At 40.4% G+C, this 25,055-nt stretch overlaps 1 protein-coding gene across 1 annotated transcript; it reads left to right on the forward strand.

Annotated features, from left to right (window-relative positions):
• Positions 1–366: 366 nt before the first annotated feature.
• UQCRC1 (ubiquinol-cytochrome c reductase core protein 1) lies at positions 367–24,352 on the forward strand. The gene is made up of 13 exons (XM_007421906.3): positions 367–504; positions 2,475–2,615; positions 4,078–4,164; positions 6,155–6,284; positions 9,943–10,141; positions 12,909–12,988; positions 14,338–14,453; positions 15,959–16,102; positions 19,627–19,787; positions 20,270–20,355; positions 22,693–22,781; positions 23,276–23,351; positions 24,074–24,352. The coding sequence occupies exons 1-13, from the start codon at positions 391–393 to the stop codon at positions 24,136–24,138; spliced, it is 1,488 nt and encodes a 495-aa protein (XP_007421968.2). The 5' UTR covers positions 367–390; the 3' UTR covers positions 24,139–24,352.
• Positions 24,353–25,055: the final 703 nt, after the last annotated feature.

Here is a 25,055-nt window from a genome sequence, read left to right on the forward strand (position 1 = left end):
TGCTGATCCTGGTTTTTTTGGACTCCTAGATTTTATCAACAGTTCTGATTTAATATTAAACACTTTTTCCACTTTTCTTTCTCATTCAAAATGTCAACGATGTCACTGGGACACCAAGGTCAGCATGAAAGAATTATGGCCGTTCACAGACTTCCATCTCTATTTTTTCTTAATTCTATTGGTGGAGGGGAATCTTTGTAGGGCTATTTTATTTGGGCTACAAGTATTGTTTCCAGAAGACTACTCTGATAGCAACAAAGAGATACAGAGAAAGTCTTTGCAGCACAGACACTGTAGCAACCCCCCCCTCCCCGATACCTCCTTAAGACAGGAGAGTTCCTTACAGGGACCGCCCCCTTTGAAACGTGCGCATGCGCCTCGCTTGACTCAATGTACGCAGGCGCTGTTCGTGGCTTTCCTGTCAGGGGCAAGATGGCGGCGGTGTTGGTATATCGGACTGTGAGGTCTGTTGCTAGCCGGGCTCTTCGGGGTTCCTGCGCACCGGTGAGTCGGTGCCTGGCTGGACCCCTGGCAAAGGGGCGAGGGGGTGCCGAGGGGAAAACAGACAAATGGGGAAGTCGGCGAAGTCCCCGCGGCGATGCGTCGACCCCTTCAGTGTCCACGAAGGTCACAGCAAGGAAGGCCTGTTGGGCTCGGTCGGTGGAGTCGGTTCCTCAGTCCAGTCCGCATAATGGGCGTTATCAGAAAAATAATCGGCGGATATTTATGCCCGTTGGGCCTCATCCCAGCCATTCTGCTCCAGCTTTACCCTCTGTGCGGCACTGCTGCGAGCCTTTCCTGTACATTTTAGCTTTTCTTGGACGGAGCAGACCGCGAAAGATAGGGGCCCCTGAGCAAAGGCTGAGTGCTCAGCCCCTCTTCCCTGTCCCTCGCCCTGTCTAGGGATTAAGCATCACGCCTTCCCTCTCCAGCACGTTGTGCAGCTTGTTTTGGGAGTTGAGTAGTGACAGTGCTTGGAGCATGGCCCAAACGTTGTTTCAAAATGTTGAAAGGGTGCAGTTTTCAAGCCGGTAACCTGCATACCAGCTCTTTACCTGATTGTTCATTTATACTTTAGTGTTGGATAGCTGTGAAAATCGGGATGACTGCTAGAAGTCAGCAGCTCAAATCTAGCAGGCTTAACGTTGGGGATGTAGAATGAGACAAGGGGAAAGCAGTTGCTGCAGCATAACTACTACGTTCAAGGAAGTTTCTACTGTTTGTACAGTATGGGGCACTTTAAGCTTCTGCTGGTGTTTTATGATTCCAAGATTATGAAAATAAAAGCAGAAGGGGGTGAATTGAATCACACGAGGAAACAGTCAAGTAACTTGCTATCACTGAGTACCTTAATCCTAATGTTTCTCTATATGTGCTTTATTTTGTTCTGTTGCTGAATTCAGGCTTAATTGCCACATATTTCTGGCCAAATACCTGTTTGAACAAATACAGTAGCTAGAAATTTAGCAGCAATGGATCTTAGCAAAATCTCTGCCCCTTTTAATTCAGCCATTCCTGGTCAGACAGTTCTGCCTGGAAAAAGTTACAGCTACTATCAAGGAGTTATTAAGAAATATATGGAAATGTCATTGATTTGAAAATCAGGATGCAAATCTTGTGAGGGAATTGTAGAACTAATTGTACTGTAGCTGGATTCATGTCTAAGTCATAATACATTTGGTTTTGAATCCAGGCAATTTTGGGTTTAGTCTTTCAAATGAATGAATGAGCAGATGGATGGTTTAGCATATTGTATGAACCCAAACTCAATCATATTTGCTTTGTTAATATTTTAGCCTAAGTTAGAGCCCTAGGCGTTATTGCTTTGTGATTATTTTATTGGAAAATATTCAGAGAATTATATCAAAAATCAGAAATGTGCAAACATTTTTTGTTTGTTTACTTGTTTATATTATGTTATATTATGTTTGGGCTGTCAGTATGGAAATACAGATCTCTGTGTGTTTTGAAAGCATTAATTCTAGTTAATATTCTTGTATTAAATGGAATGATTATGTAAATTATTGGTCTGCATTATAAAGCAAAGTGTGTGATAGTTTGTTTCAGGAGAGCATGTACTAAAATTATTTTCCAATTGTCTCCTTTGTCATTCAGAGAGAAATAATAGATTGTGTTCAAATATCCATTAATTTTCTTCCCAAAATCATTCTGAATAATTATATGACTTTTTGGTACGATTACAGTTTATTGGATAGCTTCTGAAGTCTCATATATTTGCATGCTATTCATGTTTAGTTAATCTATTCCTTTTCCATAGACTTTGGTGCCTGAACTTAAAAAAAAACACACTTTTCCTTCTTTTTTATTTGTGTCATGATTTACACATAAGTCACTGCACTTTAAATATATCACCTCAGAATAAATATAGTTTTTGTTATAGACATTCTTATATAATTTTAATACACATGTTTTGCTTTTATATTGTATTAATTTGATAATAAACATCTTTTTAGTTATCTTCATGGGGCTTGGTAAGAAGAGGAAGTACTGCATCCTATGCCAGTGTGTTATCTAGTCTTCCTGAGACAGAGGTTACTACTTTAGACAATGGCCTACAAATAGCATCGGAAAAGTCGAGCCATCCTACATGTACAGTAAGTTTAATCTGGTTTTCTGAAAAATCTTGGAATCCCTGTTACTTCTGTTGGATCTATATTCAGTTCAAGTTTGATATTTTTAATGAAAGGAGTCTAGTAACACCTTTTCTGATTAACACATTTTATAAAAATGCATAAGCTTTCGTGAGCTGCAGCTCACTTTGTCAGATGCATAGAGTGTCTAGATTGATCACACATATTTCCAGTAGAAAGTAATATTCTTTAAAAACTGAAAGTCCTAAAACCAACTTAATGAATAGCAGACTCCCAAGTGAGTCTTTTATTGCTTCCAAGATATTCAGAGAAATATATTATAATTTATACTTTTTATTCTAGAGAACTCAGAGATTCCACAGTAGAAAGGCCAAGATAGCAGGCAGATTTTTGAGATATGGTCACTGTGTTGGGTTCTTGGTGTTCTCTGAGCTTGGTTGTTTTCCTGCAGATGGTCACTATTTCTGATTTTACTTTCTTAATACCTAACTACTGAGTGTATTCTAGAATTCATTTTCAGTTCAAATAGAGCAATAATAAAGCTCAGCTGGACTTGCAATTTCATCTTGTGAATTGTAGTATGCTTTAGGTTATTCTCCTGAAATTTCTGCTATGCACAGGGCTTTCTTGGTAGATTGTTTGCTTCACTGGAAGGAATTCCTTCAGCATAGAATATCTGAAAACAACTAATATAGTTAGTATAATAAATTATAAAAACATGTATGTTAATCATACAAGGTCCAAAAATATCAAAAGGAGTGCAGGTTCAGAACTGCATTAGGATTTGTTGAATGCCTGGGATTTGATAGGACTGCCTAGAATTTGTTGAATGCATTGGCCATGTTAGCTGGGGCAGCAGTGAGATACAGTTCAGCAACATTTGGAGGAACACCTTTGGATCTGAAACCTTTCCAATGTCTTACAGTGCTGTTGATTTGGAAGGGAAATTTTACATGGGGAATGGGTAAAATAGAAGTTCAGTCTGTTGCAAGCAGGGTTTGGGGGCTTACTGAAACATCATGCACCTCAGCGTAGGATTCACCCCCCCCCCTTGCTTTAGACCAAATCCTGGTGTTTCTTTCAGTCTCTGCTTAGATTTTGATTCAGTGACTGGAAAAACAGTGTTTCAGTACCAACGTGAGTGGTTCATATATGTCTAGCCAAATTAAGGAAAGTTACTTAAATTGCAAGACAGAGAAATAGAGATTTAAAGGTATAATTATTCTTTGTAAGTTGAAGCTCTTGTTTTCAGTAGTCTGTTACAATATTTATTTATTTATTCAGTCAGTCAGTCAATCAATTTGGATAGCCACCCATCTCAACAAGTAATTTTGAGCAGCGAACAAAATAAAAACAAAATAAAATATAACAGTACAAAAATTAAAATACATAAAATACACTATCAGACAACTTCCTATAAAGCTGGTGTGATATTTAATGTATTTAATTCTCCTTTTTTTCTCAGGTAGGGGTATGGATTAAATTAGGAAGTCGCTATGAAACTGAGAAGAATAATGGAGTTGGGAACCTTATGGAACACCTGGCATTCAAGGTGAGCTGCAATATGATTTAGTTGTACTGCTTCCTACATATATTTTACCTACTGTTCTGAATCCAGAGAAACTTTAAAGGGGTTTCCATGTTTCAGAAACAGGCTTTTAGTCATTATTATATCATTGTCCAGTCTAATTTAAATTTATTTAGGGCATTCTTATTCCTAAGAAATTTCCCTGTGTATTTATCTGCATTAAATAAAAACACTTCAACTGAAACTTTTCACTCCTCTAAAATTTAAATTTATATCTCTCCTAACAAAATGAATTATATTTAAATAAAGAAAATAGATTAGGGAACAAAATCCACTGTACAGGTATGTTATTTGTTCAGCTTACATTTTTTTATAAAATGAAAGAACTAAAATTCTTTTATGATTTTCAGTTAATAATTATACACATGTAAAAGATTGTTTAGGATAGAATTCATATGCGAGAATGGCTAGTCCACAGTTAATGCCTTTGTTAATGTGAGTTGGAAAAGAAAGATATTGTATAGTACCTAGTCCAGGTAGTCTCCAGAAGTCAAAACTTACTTGCAGACTATACAGGTAGTCCTCGCTTAACAACTGTGCGTTCAGTGACCGCTTGAAATTACAACAGCACTGAAAAAATTGACTTATGACCTGTGCCCAAAATTATGACTGTTGCAGCACCCTCGCAGTCATGCAATCAAATTTGGGCACTTGGCAGCCTGCCCACACTTAGTGCTTCAACTCCCCCCACCCACCTATCTCCCCCATCTCTGCCCTTTTGGCCCCCTGCACTCTGTCGCCCTAGCTGATCTTCACCACTGTCGTCTTGTTCCCGCTGCTGACAAGGTGTTCCTGGCCTAGCTGCTGGGCCCTATGGGACTGGTGGTGCAAAGAAGGGGAAAAGAGCCGAAAGCAGCCTTTTTTCCCCCTTCTTTGCACCACCCATTTTCTTCTCAGCGCAAAGCCAGCCCCATCCCCTTCCAGGAGCTCCAAAGAGGGCTTTGGACTGCGAAGAAGGAGAAAAGAGCCGAAAGCAGCCTTTTTTTCTCCTTCACAGCACAGCCTCTTGTCCCTGGGGGTTAGCTGAAAAAGCTCCGCACCGAAATCCAGAAGTCTCTCGATTCTGGGGCTGAAAATCGAAGTGGTTCTAAGGCCCTCATGCACCTGACCCGTACCATACACCCTCACTGACCATCCCACGCACACCCTTGCTCCCTCTCCCACCCGGCAGCACCTAGAGCTTGTAACATCCTGCTGGCTTCCCCACTTGATTGTGGGAAGCAGGTAGCTGCCTCACCTAATGACCAGGGCATTCACTTAACAATGGCAACCAGGACTGCCGGGATTGCAGTCACTTAAGCAAAGCAGTCACATGATAATTTGTTTAACGACCTCATCACTTAGCGACCTAAATTCCAATCCCAATTGTGGTTGTTAAGCAGTGACCACCTGTATAAAAGATAGTACCTAGCTTCCTTTGTCAATTACAGTTCATTCTGAGCTTTGGACTTTCTGACACCTTCTGTGCAAGAACACAAACCTGCCATAGCAGGTCAGGACTGCAGAATCATATTAATTCACTTCTGCTTCTTAAGTCAGCGCAGATAGAAAAGTTTTTATTTCTTCTTGTTTCTTGCTCAGTCTAGCTACTCCACTTAGGGGTAATACTTGTTATGGATGTCTTCTTGAACTTCCTGCCAAACTCATATTGCTTCTCCCTGTTTTCTCACTGAGGAAACTCATTAGCTAGCTGGGACATCATCTTATTGGCGAAAACCAGAATTTTGATTCTTTGAATTTGTCTGTTAGAATGAATATAAGACCTCTTCACCATATGCCACCTCAAGGTAGTCTTCATTTAAACCAAATCTTGTATTCTAATTTACCTGATGTGGTCTGTCATAGGCCTTGAAAATCCTTGTGATAATATGGACTTCATAAATACCAAGAAAAACTGAAATTGCTGCAAACACTATGTTCCTAAACACAACATTGATTATTTATATTTTATTAGGGCACAAAGAAATACCCTTGTCCCCAATTTGAAAAGGAAGTGGAAAGCATTGGCGCACATTTGAATAGCTACTACTCTCGTGAAAAGACAGCCTTCTACATGAAAATTCTACCCAAAGATTTGCCTAAAGGTAATATAATGTCAGAATTTGACAGAATTGCTTTATATGCATGTTTCCTTTCATTGGATAATAATAATAATTTATATACTACTAAAACTCTCATTGTGTTTGTCTGTCTGTCTGTCTGTTTGTACCCTCAAGTTAGCCCAAATGGTACATGCAACAATTTTTGAACCAAGTTACCTAAAATCTGCCATCTTAAAGAATGCATTAAAAATCCAGGACCCATTACTCCTGTGGAATTCAAATTTCCATGATGTTCAGACCAGTTTTATTCACAAAATTGTGGCCATTGCAGCATCCCTGCAGTCACACAATCATGATTTCTGATGCTCCCTGCCAGCTTCCCACAAGCAAAGTCAATGGGGAAGCCAGCAGGCAGTCCGAAGTCACTCCCGTTCCCGCTACTTTTTCCCCCGCCTGTGGTCATTCTGTTTATCTGTTTAGGAAAGTAAATATTGACTTATTATTGAAGTTTGTTTGCCACTACAATTATTTTTCTATTTATGATATATACTCTTCTTAGATGATCACAGAACTGTCCAGCATTGGGGTAAAAAAAATATGGTCAGCCTAAAATTTAATATTCATTCTCATCACATCAGACTGCACTACTTTTCTTTCAAAGGATGGCCAGCAGGTCACAGGGTTGTCTAGGAATTTATAAAATTTATATGCCGTCCAACTCTCAGTGACTCTGGGCAGTTTACACATTGTTAAAAAATCTAAAAACAAGAAAACAATTCAAAACAAAAAGGAACAAAGATGACAGAGATAACAAACCCAGTTGGGAACAAAAAAGAAGAAAAGGGGGCCTCACTCACACTTGCCAATGGCCTGGGTGAAGAGCCAGGTTTTCATGGCCCTTCAAAACACCAGTAAGGTGGGGGCCATTTGAATCTTAGGGGGAACTTCATTCCAGAGGGCAGGTGCTGCTACAGAGAAGTCGCACTTCCAGGGTCCTGATAGATGGCATTGTTTAATTGAAGGAACCCAGAGTGCACCAACCCTGCCAGATTGGCTTGGCCGGGCAGATAATATGGGAGTCAGGCGGTCCCTCAAGTAACCAGGCCCTATGCCATACCTCTATATAGGTAGTGACCAACACCTTGAATCACACCCAGAAACAAACTAACAATCAGTGCAGCTTGCAAAGCAGAGGTGTTACATGGGCATACCAAGGCATGCCAGTCACTCCCTGCACCACTGCATTCTGGAGTAGTTGCAACTTCTGGGTGGTCTCCAAGGGCAACTCCAAACCAGTAGATGGCCTCACCCACAGGTTTCATGTAGATGTTGAAAAGGAGGGGAGAGAGAAGAGAGCCCTGCAGCACCCCACAAAGGAGGAGCCTAGGGAACAATCTCTCCTTGTCATGGACATCTCAGGAGGATCCTATGAAACACCAACTGCCTCGGCAGCAGGAAGGCATCTGGAGCTGATTTAGCTACAGAGCCCAAGGAGCGGCTGGAGACAGGAGACAATGAGGGGTCTGATCCAGAAGCTCCTCCTAGCTGTAAGGCATGTAGGGCTGAGTGAAGGGCAGAACAGAGGAGGTCTACATGGCTCCTTGCAAGACAAGGGTGTTCCCATGGTGATTGCCTGCACCTGGTGGGGCTCTGTTTCGGAGCCACTGCTAGCAGGCAGTCCTTTGTTGGGAACAACCCCTCCACATGCTGGAATCTCTGTCCATTGCGCCTGGAACTCTTGCCTCTGAAAACCTTGTGCCTTGAACCCGAACCAGCTGCCAACCTGTGACAACTCGATGACCTCTGGACTGTGCCCTGACTACCCTTCTGCCTGCTCCTTGGAACTTTGTTTATTGGGACTGTGTCTGTAAGCTTCCCAAGGGATTTGGGACCACTTGAAATTGTGTATGCGTGTGTCTGCATACACACCCTGCCCACTGTTGCTGTATTAGTTTAACAAGTAAAATCTTGGACTGTTCTCCTTGTGCATGTGTGTGTGTGTGTGTGTCAGGCCTGGTACAGGACACTCCCTGCCAAGCATCACCAACTGGAACCAGCCCCGGAGAAAGCAAAAGAAGCACCATAAAATGGTGCCTCCAATCCCCAACCCACAGAACCAGCTCAGAAGGATACCATGGTCAACTGTATGGAGCTACCGAGATAGCAAGGAGCACAAGGATGGATGCATGACTGCCATCCTGGCTCCACCATAACTCATTAACAATACAATCAAACCTGTCTCAGTACTAGATTGCAGCCTGAAAACTGACTGAAATGGGTCTAGATAATACATTTCCTCCAGGCACCTTGGCCTGCCCTGCCCTGCCCAGTCAGAGTCCAAGGCATAGCGAATCTGAGCCTGCCAGATTACCTGAATAATCCTCAGAGTGGCCCAACAGATATTCCAAGGGAGCCTCCCTACCCAGAAGGGACCAGGTGACCCTAAATGGGGTCACTGGACGGCCATCAGGCACAATAAGGGCAAAGAAATACTAACATTTCACCACCCTTATTGCTGTGAGGTAATCCCTAATATGGGCTGATACCTGTGTCCAGTCAGGGTTGCTTTGAGTCTTCATCAATTGCCTGGGGTGAGCCAATCAAATGGACCCTGTCTCCCTACCCAGAGAGGGGTAACACTAGTGAGTTGAAAGGCAACCAGGAAGTGGTCTGTTCATGGCGACAGTCTGAGGTTAATGCCCTTTGCTGCCAGATCATATCTCAAGTGCCCCAAGACAAAAAACAGATCTAATGTGCAGCCTCTGGTATGCGTCAGGCTGTCAGTGACCTGGGACAGGGCCATGGTTGCCATGGAAACCATGAACTCTAAGCCACCCCAGACTTAACATCACCAGGTGGCAGATTGAAATCTCCAAGGACCAACAGCCTTGTGGACTCTATTGCCAACCCAGTGATCAAGTCCAGCAGCTCAGGCAGGGATGCCACTGGGCAGCAGGGGGTGGTGATCCACCAGCAGCAATCCCAACAGTTCCCTTAAGCCCAGCTTCAGCCAGAGTGCCTCACAACTGGTTATTTGCGGAGTGGAACCCCTGAAAGCCTGTAATGATTCACGGATGACAACAGCCTCCCCTCTTCTGGGCTCTCAGCTGGTGCAGAACCCAAACCTGGGGGGCACATTTCTGAAAGGGGAACCCCTCCCTTCAGGCCCAACCAGGTCTAATAAGATATGCCAGGCCGGTGCCCTCCTCCGAGATAAGATCGTGGATGGGGGCAGCTTTGTTACACAGACCTGGTATTCAAATAAAAACTGATCCATAGGGTGTTTTCAAAATGCTTTATTTTAAATGTCCTTTCTCATTACTTTAATGTAGTTTCAAATAGCAGAAAGTGATTTTTTTTATTTGATTGCAGTGTATTAACCACTTGTCTAGTTATTTGAACTCTTTGGTAACAGAATAATTTCAAACACTCAAAATTGGTCCATCGTCAAAGCAATTGGCATCTGAAGCAAAGGAGATGGGCAGTGAGAATTAAGAGTGAAAGAGAATTGCAGAAGAGAAAGTATACAGCCAGTAGGCTAGGAGAAGAATTCATTTAATGGGCAGGAGATAGAAGAGGATAGATTGTGGCTTGTGATGCCATAAATGCTCTGTAATTTAGTTTTTTCTCATCCAGGAATGTCGAGGTAGCTTTTTTAATTTAACATGACCTGATTATTCAAATAGCATGTCTTTTTTAGCAATTGAGATTCTGGCTGATATAACACAGAACTGCAGCTTGGAAGATTCTCAGATTGAGAAGGAGCGGAATGTCATCCTTCAAGAGATGAAAGAATCTGATGCTTGTCTGTCTGATGTCCTCTTTGATTATCTTCATGCTTCGGCTTACCAAGGCACATCTTTGGCCCAAACAGCTGAGGGAACAACAGCAAATATAAAGTGAGTTGAACAACAGAAGTGACATGATTAAGACATATAGCTTTTAGTTTCAGTCAGTTAACTGAAATAAAGGGTGAGATATACATATATGATTTAAGGGGCAAACATCTAAACAACAGTGACCAAATAGCTTTGCACAGAAAAGTAACAGCTATTTATCTCGATTGCTGCAATGTAGATCAGGGAAACACAATCTGATGCTCCATTCTGGATTTCAGCTTCTACCACCTTAGTCAGCACTACCAATAAAATAGATTATTGGAGTTGTAATTAAGACTCTAAACAGTATCAAGTCAGCTATCTGGTGTAATGTGATACAGGTCCAAAATACATAGTTCTACTTGCTTACTGCTGTTTTCTGGCTTCCAAGGAAATGTTTCTAATAGTTAAAGTAAATGTATGTGTGCTCTGTATATTAAAAAAAAAAGTCAAGAAATTCTTCCACATAAAGTATGACTGATGGGGGGGAAAATAGGTTTATGTATGCAATATCCTTTGCACAGCCTTCAGTTTCAAGAGCTTTTGAAAAGAAAAACAGTGACAATTTGATTTTGTTAAATTCTTGAACAGAATTCAGACTTTTTATTTTAAAATGCACGGAAGTAATCTGTTAAACTTTAGGGAGAAGTTTATAACTAAAAAAGGAGATCTGTGGGAAAAGGTCTTGCCTGGTGTTTCATGGTCATTATATGCAGTGTTTTTTATGGATTGGTTGTACAGTGGTACCTCGGGATACGAACTTAATGCGTTCCGTGACTCTGGGTTACGACCAACTCTTATCCCGAGTTGGTCGTAACCCGACACAGATTTCCCCATAGGGTTCAATGTAAATCCGGTTAATCCGTTCCGCCCTCCGAATTTGGTCGCACCCCGAAGCAAATTTTCCCATAAGGTTCAATGTAATTACCGTTAATCCGTTCTGGCGTCCGCGGACCACGCATCAGGGGCGGGAGAACGGCCGGGCGCCGCACGGCGCGGTGGGAGAAAGGTCGGGCGCCGTAGCGGGAGAACAGCCGGGTGCCGCGGCGGGAGAACGGCCGCAGACCACGTGTCAGGGGCGGAAAAATGGCCGCGGACCACGTGTCAGGGGCAGAAAAATGGCTGCGGACCACGTGTCAGGGCAGAAAAATGACCGTACCCCGAGGCGGAGTTCACACATCGAAGTAAATTTTTGCGGCCGGAGCTGGTCGTAACCCAAAAAGTTCGTTAGTAGAGGCATTCGTATCCCAAGGTACCACTGTAGTTGTTCATTTCTAGATAAGACTGAAGGTGACTTGTCTAATGTTACCTGTCTGATCTTGGTGGAGTAGAAAGCCAGACTAATACATCTTGATTTAAATCCAATGTACTAGTTCTTATGCTGATATCCTTATGGCTAAGACATAATTATATAATATGACCTGTAGATAACATATACACATGCATACACACGTGTGCTACAAAAACTATGAACTTTGAGTAAGCACTAAGCTTTTTGCTTGGTTATTTCAGAAAGGAAGTAAGTCACCAGGAGTGCTTGAATTTTTTTTTGTAACATATGCAGAAATGAAATAAGTTCTGGCTATTATAGAGTAGAGCTTGATCTAAATCATTAGTTTAATGCTTTAAAGCAGGGGTTCTCAAACTTTACGAAAACCTGCCTCCCTAATATAATAAATGAATTTGTGCAATGAGCTTCTTCACCCAGTAAATAAAACTAAGGATTTTATTGGGTTAGTATTATATACCATTTTTAACAGTATTCCTTGCCTTAAGCACTCATAAGCTGCTCTTAAAAAGCTACATCTTAAAAACATGCTCAGCCTGTAAGTTGCTTTTAGCACTCTTTCCTAATCCAGCCTCACTAACAGACCCATCCTCTCTCTCACTTCCAGCCTTGTATTTTATACCTTTAATTCCCCCAACACACACACACATATACTCACGCAGTTGCAGTTCCTTGCTCACTATCAACTCACAGCCCCTCTCAGTACCTTCTGTAGAGTGAGATAAAAGTCAGAGCTTTGCAGGAATTTGGTCCTCTCCAGGCATGATTACTCTACTTTTTTAATTAATTACTTAGGCTTCATATAGGACTATGAAAATGTCTGTTGCTCTGTGGTCAACTTGTGTGTGTGTCAAACTGGTAAGCCTGCTCTGAGAGGATATGTGAGGAAGACACTCTCACTTTGTTTTAAATAATCGAGGTACTTTTCCTCACTTAGCATTTCTGAAATTAGCTCAGTATTATCCTCATACCGCTAAAGTTGGGTTAAAGCTAAGAGACACCTGATGGCTTATGTAAAATATTTCTAAGCCTTATTTAAGGAGAAAAATCTTCTCCACACAGGCAGCTAGCATACATAAAAGAGGCAAAACATTTGTAAATCCAGCATTAGAACCAATGTAATGCAAAGTTAAAACCTTTCCCAAATCATAAAATCAGCTCCAGTTCTAGTTGCTACCTTGGACAGAACAGCAAGACAGCGCTTTGGAGCTGCTGGCAGCTCCTTAAAGCTACTGTGTCTTTCCCAATTATTGCATGGCTGCTCTGCACAGTTGCAGTGCAATCCCAAGAAGACATTTGGTTTGAAGAGCTCCCTCCAGCACTCCAAAGGATCTTTTCCCTTTTGATTTCAATATGCTGCCCAGATTATACTAAATAATACACATATTTTAAAAAATGAAAAGACAGTATATTCATAAGTTTACAGATGTTATATTCAGCACAACGCCATACTTTTTGCAAATTGTAAACTATTAAAGTATTTTCCTTTATTTCTTTTAGGAAATTGACTCGTGCAGATATAGCACAGTACATGGAAACTCATCTCAAAGCACCTCGCATGGTCCTGGTAGCTGCTGGAGGTTGGTAGAAGCTGGTGGTGTTTTAATGTCATCTTTTGTAGATTGGTTCTAACATTATATGATTGTAATCATGACCGTATGCCACAAGCAAAGGCCAACATGAGGAGGATAGTGAAGTATATGGAGTCAGATCAACCCATTAAAAGTTAAACTAAGGGGGAAATACAAGTTTCTATTATGACAGTAGTAAATACTGCAGGGAGAAATCCAGGTGGTTCAGACATTGAAAAAGTTAAAGAAAAGCAAACTAACCTGCCAATCCAGATATGTGGCAGAGACATCGGAAGTCTGCAAAAATCAAATGCTGAAGAGCCAGGTGGGATTTTAAAAAGAGGAGAGGCCAGCTCCATTTTGCTTTTGTCTTTGTTCTCATTGGAGCTCTTCCCCAGGGCTACCTGGTAGCAGTGAGAAAAGAAGCCCCAATCTATAGGGATCTGGAGATCAGGAAATTATTCAACAAGCTAGAAAGCAGAGAAGCCAGGTGCTGTATAGATCTGAAAGGCAAAGCAAGGCACTGGAAAGATTGGGGATGGACAGACCTGTGGGATAGGCTGTGCTAAGGGAGAGTGGCCTCTGCCTCTTCCACTGATACCTTTGGCTTTTTCACTGTTCTCTCCCTTTCCCTCACCCCACAACAATTTCTGCCCAGAACATCTTCATTCTGTGCATGAACCAAAACACCCAAAAATGTCTTACTCTGTTGCAGAGGAACTCCAAATAATGGATTTAAATTATAGAAAGAGAGAAAAAAATCCTAATACTCGGAGCAGTTTGACAATAGAACCAAGGGCCCAATATAGAGAGCCACAGAGTTGACCTTGAGAAACTATGCAGAAATAGTTATGGAAACAAAAATGTGTTAAGCCCAAGAAAAAGAAAGCATGTGAAAGAAGCTCACATTGCATCTACTGTAATTCACTGGGGTATAAGAGGGAGGGAAGGGAAAACACAGGTTTTTAAGATTCTGTTACTGTTACCTGAATCACAGTCAAACTTGTAGAGTATTTCTTGATCTGGCCTTCCTCAAAGGGCTGACATCCAGAGAAATTATGGATTCCCCTTCACTGGATATGTTCAAGAAAGTCATATATGGGGATGCTTTAATTTGGATTCCTATATAGAGCAGGGGATGAAGTTGATGGTCCTTCTACAATTTTATGAATTACCTTCTATTAATGGCTGGAGAGTGGTATCTTTCTCAGGATATTAAGTAACCTCTGATCAGCTGTTGATACCTCAGCTGGTATCAATTTGGAGAATAGTCTTGCAGCTGCTTAGCAAAGATTTCTGTTTTAGCAGCTACTCTTGGAAGTCACAGTACTGATGTTGTCCCTTTTTCTTTTTACCAGATGTTGATCATAAAGAACTAGTGGATCTTTCCCAGCAGCATTTTGGCAATGTTCCTTTTAATTACAAAGCTGATTCCATACCTGTTTTGCCACGGTGTCGCTTCAGTGGGAGTCAGGTAAGAGTCTTCCTTCCTTGGCATTCTGATAAAATACAATGTGCATGGAAATAATGCAATATAAATTCTATTTATAAAATGGCTTCTTGAATATCAGTATGCTGATGATACCCAGTTGTACATCGCTACCCTGTGCTGACCAAAGAATGCCACTGAGTTCCTTTCCCAGTGCCTGGAGGCTGGGAAGGTCTGGATGAGGGAGAACAGGCTTCAGCTCAACCCTGACAAGACTGATTGGTTATGGGTTTTAAGGATCCCCAGCTCTGGAGATTTTCCCTCCTTAACTCTGCCTGGGGGTGCACTTCCCCAGTCAGAGTCGGTGTGCAATCTGGGAGACCTCCTGGACTCAGAACTCCTGTTTAAGGAACAGGTGGCAGCCATGGCCAGGAAGACCTTTGCACAGGTTCCTGGACCAGAAGACCTTGCTCACAGTGACTATTGCTTTAGTCACCTCCTGTTTGGATTAATGTAATGCTCTCTACATGGAGCTGCCCTTCAAGAGCATCCAGAAGCTACAGCTGGCCCAGAATGCAGTGGTGAAGGAAGTTTTTGGCATTTCTTGTTACAGTCATATAATATTGCTGCTCTGCAAGCTGCACTGGCTCCCAGTAGGCTTCTGAGTATAATTCAAAGTGCTGGTTATCACCTATAAAGTCCTACACAGCATAGGGCCAGTCTGTTTGTGGGACCAGCTCTTCCATTGTTTTTGCTTGGCCCACCAGATCTAGTGAAGAGGGCATGCTCTGGATCTCCCCTGTTAAATAGTGCCATCTTGTTGGACTCAGGAGTCGTGCCTCCTCTATGATGGTGCCCACCCAGTGGAACAGCATCCCTCCGGAGTTCCTGAAGACCCTGGCCCTGACTTTTGCAAGGCTCTGAAGACCTGACTTTTCCCAGGTCTTTTGGCCAGAAGGTTAGGCAAGCTCTGATGATGATGTAGGTTTTCGTCATTGGGGTGTATTGCTTTATCTCAGGCATCACGGTTTATTGATTGTAGCTGTTACTTTAGTCCTTGTATACAGGCCAGAGTCACTGTTGTGAGATGATCAGCCATATAAATCATTTAAATAAATGTGTGTTTGGCCTTGAAAATTCTCCTCTCATAGTATACGTATTTTTGCTAAATTCAACTCTTCTGTGAGAAGTAGCTACTTATTTTATGTCTGAAATTCTTAATACTCAACCCAGGTTTAGTGTTGAAGCAAGTCAAGATATTAATGTTGCCCCTTACTTTATGTTCATTTCTTCACTTAAATCCACTGTGCACTTTCCTTGGCTATCACAGCAATAAGAAGACTAAAGCTGCATGATGTCATAGCCCACTCTTGAGTTCTGAATTCAGGATTCACAGTTTTTTTAAAGGTTGGGTGAAAATATTTAAAAAATAAAATGTGAATTTTCTGTCTTGGTTTTGCTTTAACAGATAAAAGGGGAAACGTTGACCTTTTTGCAAAAATATATGACTGTGCTTTTTATTCTCTTTTCCTGCCTCATATGTTTTTTAGGTCACAGTCAGAGATGATGATTTACCTTTGGCTCACGTTGCTTTTGCAGTGGAAGGGCCTGGCTGGAGTAGTCCAGACAATCTTGTCCTTCTGTTAGCTAATTCAATCATAGGACGCTATGACCTCACCTTTGGTGGAAGTAAGGTAAGGCACTATAATGTCCGTTTTGATTGATTTTGTGCCATCAAGTCAGTGTTCGCAACCACATAGATAATTTTCTCCATGACAAGGGTCTTTCAATGGTGCACCCATCGCCACTGCAACTGGGTCCATCCACCTTTTTACTGGTCATCCTATTCTTCTCTTTCCTTCCCAGCATTAGAGCCTTCTCCAGAGAGCTAAGTCTTCACATAATATGTTCAAAGTAGGATAGTTTGACCCTGTCATTTTTGCCTTGAGTGAGAACTCTGAGTTGATTTGTTTGATGATCCATTTGTTTGTTTTCTTGGCTGTCCACGGTATTCTTAGGAGTCTTTTCCAACACCAAAGTTCAAAAGTGTCAATATTCTTTCTGTCCTGCTTCTTCAAAGTCCAGCTTTTACTTCCATAGAGTGTCATGGGGAATACCATTGCCTGCACTATTCTTATCTTTGCAGGTGTAGACACATCCTGGCATCTGAATATGTTTTCCAAGGCCTTCATGGCTACTTTACTGAGTGCTAGTCTGCAGTGTATTTCTTGACTGCTTGTTCCTTTACTGTTGATAGTTGATCCTAAAAGGTAGAAGCTATCTACCACTTTGATATCTTCATTGCCAATTCTAACATTGGTTGTTGTACCCTTTGTCATTAGTTTGGTCTTCTTTATGTTTCATTTTAGTCCCATTTTTTTCACTTTGCTCGTTAACTTTTATTATTAGAGCTTGCAGATCCTTTGCACTTTCGGCTATACAGTGGGGCAAAAAAGTATTTAGTCAGCCACCAATTCTGCAAGTTCTCCCACTTAAAAAGATGAGAGAGGCCTGTAATTTTCATCATAGGTATACCTCAACTATGAGAGACAAAATGGGGGAAAAAATCCAGAAAATCACATTGTCTGATTTTTAAAGAATTTAGTTGCAAATCATGGTGGAAAATAAGTATTTGGTCACCTACAAACAAGCAAGATGTCTGGCTCTCACAGACCTGTAACTACTTCTTTAAGAGGCTCCTCTGTCCTCCACTCGTTACCTGTAGTAATGGCACCTGTTTGACCTTGTTATCAGTATAAAAGACACCTGTCCACAACCTCAAACAGTCACACTCCAAACTCCACTATGGCCAAGACCAAAGAGCTGTTGAAGGACACCAGAAACAAAATTGTAGACCTGCACCAGGCTGGGAAGACAGAATCTGCAATAGGCAAGCAGCTTGGTGTGAAGAAATCAACTGTGGGAGCAATAATTAGAAAATGGAAGACATACAAGACCACTGATAATCTCCCTTGATCTGGAGCTCCACGCAAGATCTCACCCCGTGGGGTCAAAATGATCACAAGAACAGTGAGCAAAAATCCCAGAACCACACGGGGGGACCTAGTGAATGACCTGCAGAGAGCTGGGACCAAAGTAACAAAGGCTACCATCAGTAACACACTACGCCGCCAGGGACTCAAATCCTGCAGTGCCAGATGTATCCCCCTGCTTAAGCCAGTACATGTCTGGGCCTGTCTGAAGTTTGCTAGAGAGCATTTGGATGATCCAGAAGAGGATTGGGAGAATGTCATATGGTCAGATGAAACCAAAGTAGAATGTTTTGGTCTAAACTCAACTTGTCGTGTTTGGAGGAGAGAGAATGCTGAGTTGCATCCAAAGAACACATACCTACTGTGAAGCATGGGGGTGGAAACATCATGCTTTGGGGCTGTTTTTCTGCAAAGGGACCAGGACGACTGATTCGTGTAAAGGAAAGAATGAATGGGGCCATGTATCGTGAGATTTTGAGTGAACACCTCCTTCCATCAGCAAGGGCATTGAAGATGAAACGTGGCTGGGTCTTTCAGCATGACAGTGATCCCAAACACACCGCCCGGGCAACGAAGGAGTGGCTTCGTAAGAAGCATTTCAAGGTCCTGGAGTGGCCTAGCCAGTCTCCAGATCTCAACCCCATGGAAAACCTTTGGAGGGAGTTGAAAGTCCGTGTTGCCCAGCGACAGCCCCAAAACATCACTGCTCTAGAGGAGATCTGCATGGTGGAATGGGCCAAAATACCAGCAACAGTGTGTGAAAACCTTGTGAAGACTTACAGAAAACATTTGACCTCTGTCATTGCCAACAAAGGATATATAACAAAGTATTGAGATGAACTTTTGATATTGACCAAATGCTTATTTTCCACCATGATTTGCAAATAAATTCTTTAAAAATCAGACAATGTGATTTTCTGGATTTTTTTCCCCATTTTGTCTCTCATAGTTGAGGTATACCTATGATGAAAATTACAGGCCTCTCTCATCTTTTTAAGTGGGAGAACTTGCACAATTGGTGGCTGACTAAATACTTTTTTGCCCCACTGTATGTAGTGTCATAATCATAGTGCAGGTTATTGATGTTTCTTCCTCCAGTTTTAAAACCACACTCATTTTCTTCCAATCTAGCTTCCTTTAATATACATTCAGTGTATACAGTAGTGCTTAAAAGTTTGTGAACCCTTTTGTCAATATTTCTGCATAATATGATCTGTTCTCCACATATGATCTGTTCTCCACACAAGTCCTAAAACTAGATAAAGAACGCTCAGTTAAACAAATGAGTCAAAAACATTGTGCTTGTTCATTTATTGAAGAAAATTATCCAAAGCTACATATTTGTGTGTGGCAAAAGTATATGAACTTTTGCTTTCAGTAGCTCGTGTGCCCCCTTGGGCAGCAACAGCTGCAGCTAAACATTTCTGATAATTGGTGATTTGTCCTGCACATTGGCTTGGAGCCCATTCCTCCTTACAGGATAGCTTCAACTCAGAGAAGTTGGTGGGCTTCCTCGCGGAAGTGCCTGCAAGCCATCCTGGCCCAGAGGCAGCAAAACAGGTCCAAACCATGATACTGCCACCGCCATGTTTTCCAGGTGGGATAAGATTCATTTTGCTAAAATGCAGTATTTGCTTTTTGCCAAACATAACACTTTTCATTCAAGCCAAAAAGTTCTATTTTTGTCTCATCTGTCCACAGAACACTCTTCCAATAGCCTTTTGGCTGCTTTTTGATGTCTTTGATGTACGAAACGTCTACAGGACCTGGTGTGGGTGTTGCATAAAGAAATCCCCAGCTATAGCCAGCCTATCTGCATAAATAATATTGGATAGTAGACCTGCAATGAAGCCTCTTGAAAACCTGGAGATCTACTGCTAATCTAATTTTCCTTATGTCACAAATGGGACAGAGTAGCCAATGTTCTTGTTAAACTGAAGTCCCTTTTTGCATTCAGTCTATTTTTTCCAGGAATTTTGCTTCAGCTTTATTGAACAGGTGCTGATTTGCACTATGACATCTGAATGCTGTGGCAATCTCATGCCAAGTTTAAAGTGTTCTCTAATGTCTTTGTTAGGCTTTGTTAGTTGTCTGGTTTAAGTGATTAATGTACTGATACAATTGAGTAACAGCTATTCCAAAGATAATGGCTATGATTGAATGCTCTGTGAGTAATGTATTATGTCTGCAATTTTGCATCATAAATTATAACTGTCTGTTTATAGAATCTGTATAGCAAAATGGCTGCTGATTTTGCTGAGAAAAACATGTGTCAAAGTTTCCAGACCTTCAACATTTGCTACTCTGATACAGGACTTTTCGGTTTCTATTTTGTCACTGACCGCTTCAATATTTTATACTCAAGTGATTGGGGAAGATATGAATGGTAAGGATGTTTTCATTTCTATTATGTTCTTTTTATTTTATAAAGAAATAATTAATCTTATATGGGGTTGCAAGTGGACTACAGGAGATAGTCCTCCAAGGATTAGTAAAAAAATATTTGGAAATGGGAAAAGTAAACTACAAGCAAAATAATCCCACAAACCTGTTCTGAAAGTTTCTAGTGTGAGACTGTGTATTGCAGCTTCCGTATTAGGATCTAACTGTATTTGTTATGCCTCGTCAGAGAAGAGTAAAAAAAATTAAAGAGTTGTCATTTAAATATTAGCTCTCAAGTATACTTTATGTTTCACCTATCTATACATTTGTACTGTGGTGATCTTCTTCCTTCAACTCTTATATGGCATACCAAGTCTGACTTCCTTGCTATCAACGAGCATAAGTTTTCTAGAGTGGAAGAGAAGTGACATTTAAAGATGTATAGAATTTGATTCATATCTTCCCTCAACTCTGCTGCTTGTGCAGGATGCGCATGTGTATTAATTTGCCTGACCATGACTTGGAGAGAGGCAAAAACGTTCTTCGAAGGAACTTGGTGGCCCAACTGGATGGTATGTCTCCTTAAACAATTTCAACTTTAATACCTCCTGAGCAGGTTTTCCTTTCTTGTGAAAAGTGCAATGAAAATAACTTTTTTCCTGAGTTCCTCTCTATTTAAAATTTTTATACCTATCAGTCTATTTTCTGTGCCACGTTTTAATGTTTAAGTTGACCACCCTGCAGATGAAATATTAAGATTCTTCTGCCAGCTCTCTTACTTTCTTTGAGCTGTGTAACTTCCTGTTCTTTTTGACTTTGTAGAAGACACCTGTCAGTCTCCCTGGAAAATGTGCAATCTAGCATCCACTGTAAAGGAATATTATCTTACTAGCTCCAAGCCATCAGTACAATTTCCCAAAAAACAGAAGCAGCACTTTGGAAACATACTTTGTGTTTTAGATGATGCACAAATGTTACAAAAGCCATTATTTTAGATGACACATGCTCTCCTATGAAATACTGATTCTGAAGATAATGCTTACTATCTTACATTTTTATTGCTTGTATTTTATGTGGATTTATGTCTGTACATAAACATAGATACATACACAGTAGAACCTCTTTTTGCACACTATTTGGGGAAAGGGACTCCACTATTCCCAAATGTTCTAAAATATATAAGCATGTCATTGTGGCAATTTATACCATGTGTATAATGATGTGACTACAAAAATAATGCAAACTACATCATTTACAATATTTTATGTCATTTGCATGACATTACAGAAATGATGTAATTTGTGGTGTAATGATACTATTACACAAATGATACAAAGCATTGCAGATGTTGTAAACTTAAGGTAAAATGAATGTCAGTTGACTTCCTCGTTCAGATACTTCAGATGCAGGAGATTTGTCCATTATTTTGGGTGAGATGTCTGGACTGAACTTTGATCAGTTGCACCTGAAGTCTGCTAATGGGGCTTTGTTAAATCAAGGATTCATTTTGAGAGAGACACATATACATACATACATACATACATACATATATATATACATACATACATGCTCAATTAGTAGAGATTGCTTTTAAGTTTTTTAAGTGAATTTATCCAATTAGTTTACTAACACAGACTTTAAAGCCTTCAAATGAAAAGGAAATAATGCTAAACATAGATGCTATGAGTTTTTAACTGACTGAAATTTCTGAATGAATCAATCATAGCAGTTCAGCTCAAAAACAGCCCACTTCCTATCATACAAAGTGCTTTTAATTGAAGAAATGCAATCTAAATAGGGTGAATCAGTAGTATATGAAAATAAAGTAAACTAGATTGCCTATTTTTGCCTGTGTCTGTGCTGTTGCAAAGCTATTTAGAAAAAGTGGTCAGTCACTTCTGGAATGAGTATAACCTAATACAAACTCATTTCAGTTACACAGAATAAAACTAAGTCTCCAGAAACCAAATGTTTTAGCTTCCTTAAATCATTTATGGAACAGAACACAACAAAAAAATCATTCCTGCATTGATCCATGAAATAAGTCTGTAGTTGGGTAATACCTTCATGAAGACCAACCAGTATTACACAGAATAATATTAGAACTAGTCAAAATGTAGAAGAGTATGTATAAGCTCTTGGAATGAATTTTTATCAAGCAAATTGTTACAAAATTAGAAAAAAGCAAGGAAATCTAAGCTTATTTCAGCCATGAAGTTTTCAGTTGAAATTAAGTTTCCAAATGAAAATTGTAGATTAATCCATTTATTAAAGCAGGTGTCACTGGTGCCAGATTACACCTAGTATTTCCCGCAGCCTGAAGAGAGAAATACAGTTTTAAAGTTTGATCCTCTCCATTAAGCAATACATTATAGACCAATTTGACTTAGTTTTTACCTAATGAGGAATACAGTTTCTTTCTGGCTTTGGTAGTACGAAGTTACTATGAAAAGTGGTTTCATTGTTACTGCTCTCTGCATTTTGCCATAGACAAGAGACAGAGTGCAAGACTGAAGGGTTTTGTGTTTTCAGAGTTGGAAGCAACCATTTTCTTTATTTCTCAGAGATAGGTGTATCCTGACACCTATGATATGTACCACTAAAAAAGTATTCAGTCAACAATTTCTGTTTTGAGACTAGCTTTGAAAGGCAGGCTCATGACTCAAACATCTGGCCTAACTTTTGAACTCACAGCTCTTCCTCATCTCCTGCCTTTTGTAATATTTTACATGATGAAGAACTTAAAAACTTGCATACTAGTGACATCATATATGAAAAAAATACCTGACTACAAGTGTTTCCTGAATGTTATTCATTAGCAATATGTATTGTTTGTGTTTTGTAGAATGTGCTTCACATCTTAAAAAGGTACTTAATGTTTCCACTGACAGTTCACTATTATTTTTCAGGTACCACTCCAATGTGTGAGAGTATTGCAACCCAGCTGCTGAGTTATGGTCATCGGATATCTCTGGCAGAATTGGATGCCAGAATTTCTGTAGGTATTATTGTTTGATGAAAGGGAAACCTTAAATTTACTAATGTTCTTGCATTCCTAGATTATAGCCCTCGCTGTTGATACAGTAGTTATTGCATAGCTATTTAATAAATGCTAAGGCTTAACATTCTACTTAATACTACAAAATCAATCATAGATGTGTCAATTTTCTGCAGTTCTGGAGCCTGCCCTGCAACATGCAAAAACCCTTAGAAAGCTTGTAATGTTTCTCATGAAGTCTAAGGAGTTCTAATTTGTAGGGTGCTGCTTTCCAGTTCAGGTATTCACTGAAAAAAATCATCTGTGAAACTGTATTTTTGGAGAGAAATATTGTCGATATTCCTAGAACACACTCAAGTAGATGAGACCAATGTCAACTTGAGTTCTGCTAGTAATGACTTACAGCTTTGGTTGGTAGTCAGTTTTGTGTAGTTAGCAAATTAAATTGTCTAACTTTCTGCTGGAAGTGTATCTACTTTTTTTCTGTCTTCTAGGAAATTAATACCCAAACAGTTCAGGATGTCTGCAGTAAATATGTGTATGACAAATGTCCAGTTGTTGCAGGAGTTGGTAAGTTGTTAGGCTTTGAGCTGTGATTACTGTGGAGGGGGAAAACAATCTGTTGTCTATTTTGGTATGTTTAAGGTGCTTCAGATTAACTATGCCAGATCACGTTCTGATTATTTATGACAAAACTGAATTGATTATAACCTGAGATGATAACAGATCTGCATACCACCCTTCTTACAATCCCATTGTAAGAGAGCCACAATTAAATTGGACTCTAAGAATGTTTGTGAAAATGTTATTTCTGAGATCAAGTTTGTCCTAGTACATGAGCTGCCTGCTTGCAGCCGTACACCTAAATGTTTGCCTGTCAGCCAAGGAAAGCTTTCTCTTGAAACTTGCCTGAACAGCTAGGTGACTTAGAACTGGTGCTGCTGGTGATTTCCCCCATCATCCGGTGCAGTTGTTAACATTCTGTCTGAAGCTTCAGAGCAAAGCTCTTTGGAGGCAGTTTCCAGAGAAACAGAAGATAAAATCTTCCTTACCCTCAAAATGCCAACTTCTCTCAAAATGTCTGACTTGGATTTTGATGTGTTATTGAATCCAATTTATACTCAGAGGGTTTAGGTTACTTGGAAACCTTGAAGAGAGATGTGTTGTTACATCTGACCTGAAGATTATTCATAGTAGATCAGTAAAACATCTCCCTAGCTCTTCTCTTAAAGCTTATTAAGTAATGCCAGAGGTTTCTTTACAGTATTTCAAACAAATTGGTTCTTTTTCAGGACCTGTTGAGCAGCTTCTAGATTACACCTACAACCGCTCTTGGACATATTTGCACCGTTACTAGGCTGTCCAATGCAAGATGGAAATCCTCTGGATCCTCTGGATTTTCTTGTGGTCTTTTGTGTGCCAGTGGCAAGATGAATCCCATACATTCTGTATAAAAAATCCTTTATGGCTATATAAGTGATGTATCAGAGAGAACAAAATAAATTTAAATGAGTTGGTATCCAGTATTTATGTTAATGAGATAATAAAAGTGATTCTTGGGGATTGAGAAACTATGCTTGCACTTGTTTGTACAGCTGTTTAGCATAGATGGTCAGTCTCTTCTGTCAGCTGATGAGCCTGCCTTCCTGATTTTTAGCTGAGGATGTGCACTTGTCCTGCCAACTTTGTCAACCTGCTCTTCTCACTGGCTTCTGCCTGGTTGTACTGTGGCTTGACCAGATGGAACTGCAGGGACCGTGCACATCTTCACTGAAAAGACTGAATTGCATTGTGTTGACCAAATGAATCCAGCATTTTGAGCAGATTTACAGCATTTTGAGCAGATTTTGTGTAGGCATAAGAGACATTTCATCTCAGCAAAGTAGCTAGATGGGTTGTTGTTGAGCTGCGTTGCCATTTTATTCTGTGGGAGGCTCCGCTAAAGATTTCACATCAGATCACCCTGAAAGATTTGTACACCATTATGTACACCATGGCAGCTCAGCGGTGGAACAGGACTAGACCACATGGTTCAATTATTTTTGCAAATACTTGCATGCAGGACACTGCAAGTTACTTATGAAACATGCTTTAAGAAAAACTGTTCTCCAAGAGAAAAGAAAGAACCCCTGGAAAGTAGGAACAGTAGTGTTTGGCTTTCTTTACCTTTTTTTTTTATACTGCCTCTAATATTATATTATTCCAAAATAATAAAATAATTTTTAAAAATACAAAGAAACATAATAGTGGACAGAAATATTTGCACCATATCTC

The sequence above is a fragment of the Python bivittatus genome, unplaced genomic scaffold, assembly GCF_059951505.1.
Source record: "Python bivittatus isolate LINGU-HERP-01145 unplaced genomic scaffold, Pbiv_v1 ctg000080_np1212, whole genome shotgun sequence".
NCBI lineage: Eukaryota > Metazoa > Chordata > Lepidosauria > Squamata > Pythonidae > Python > Python bivittatus.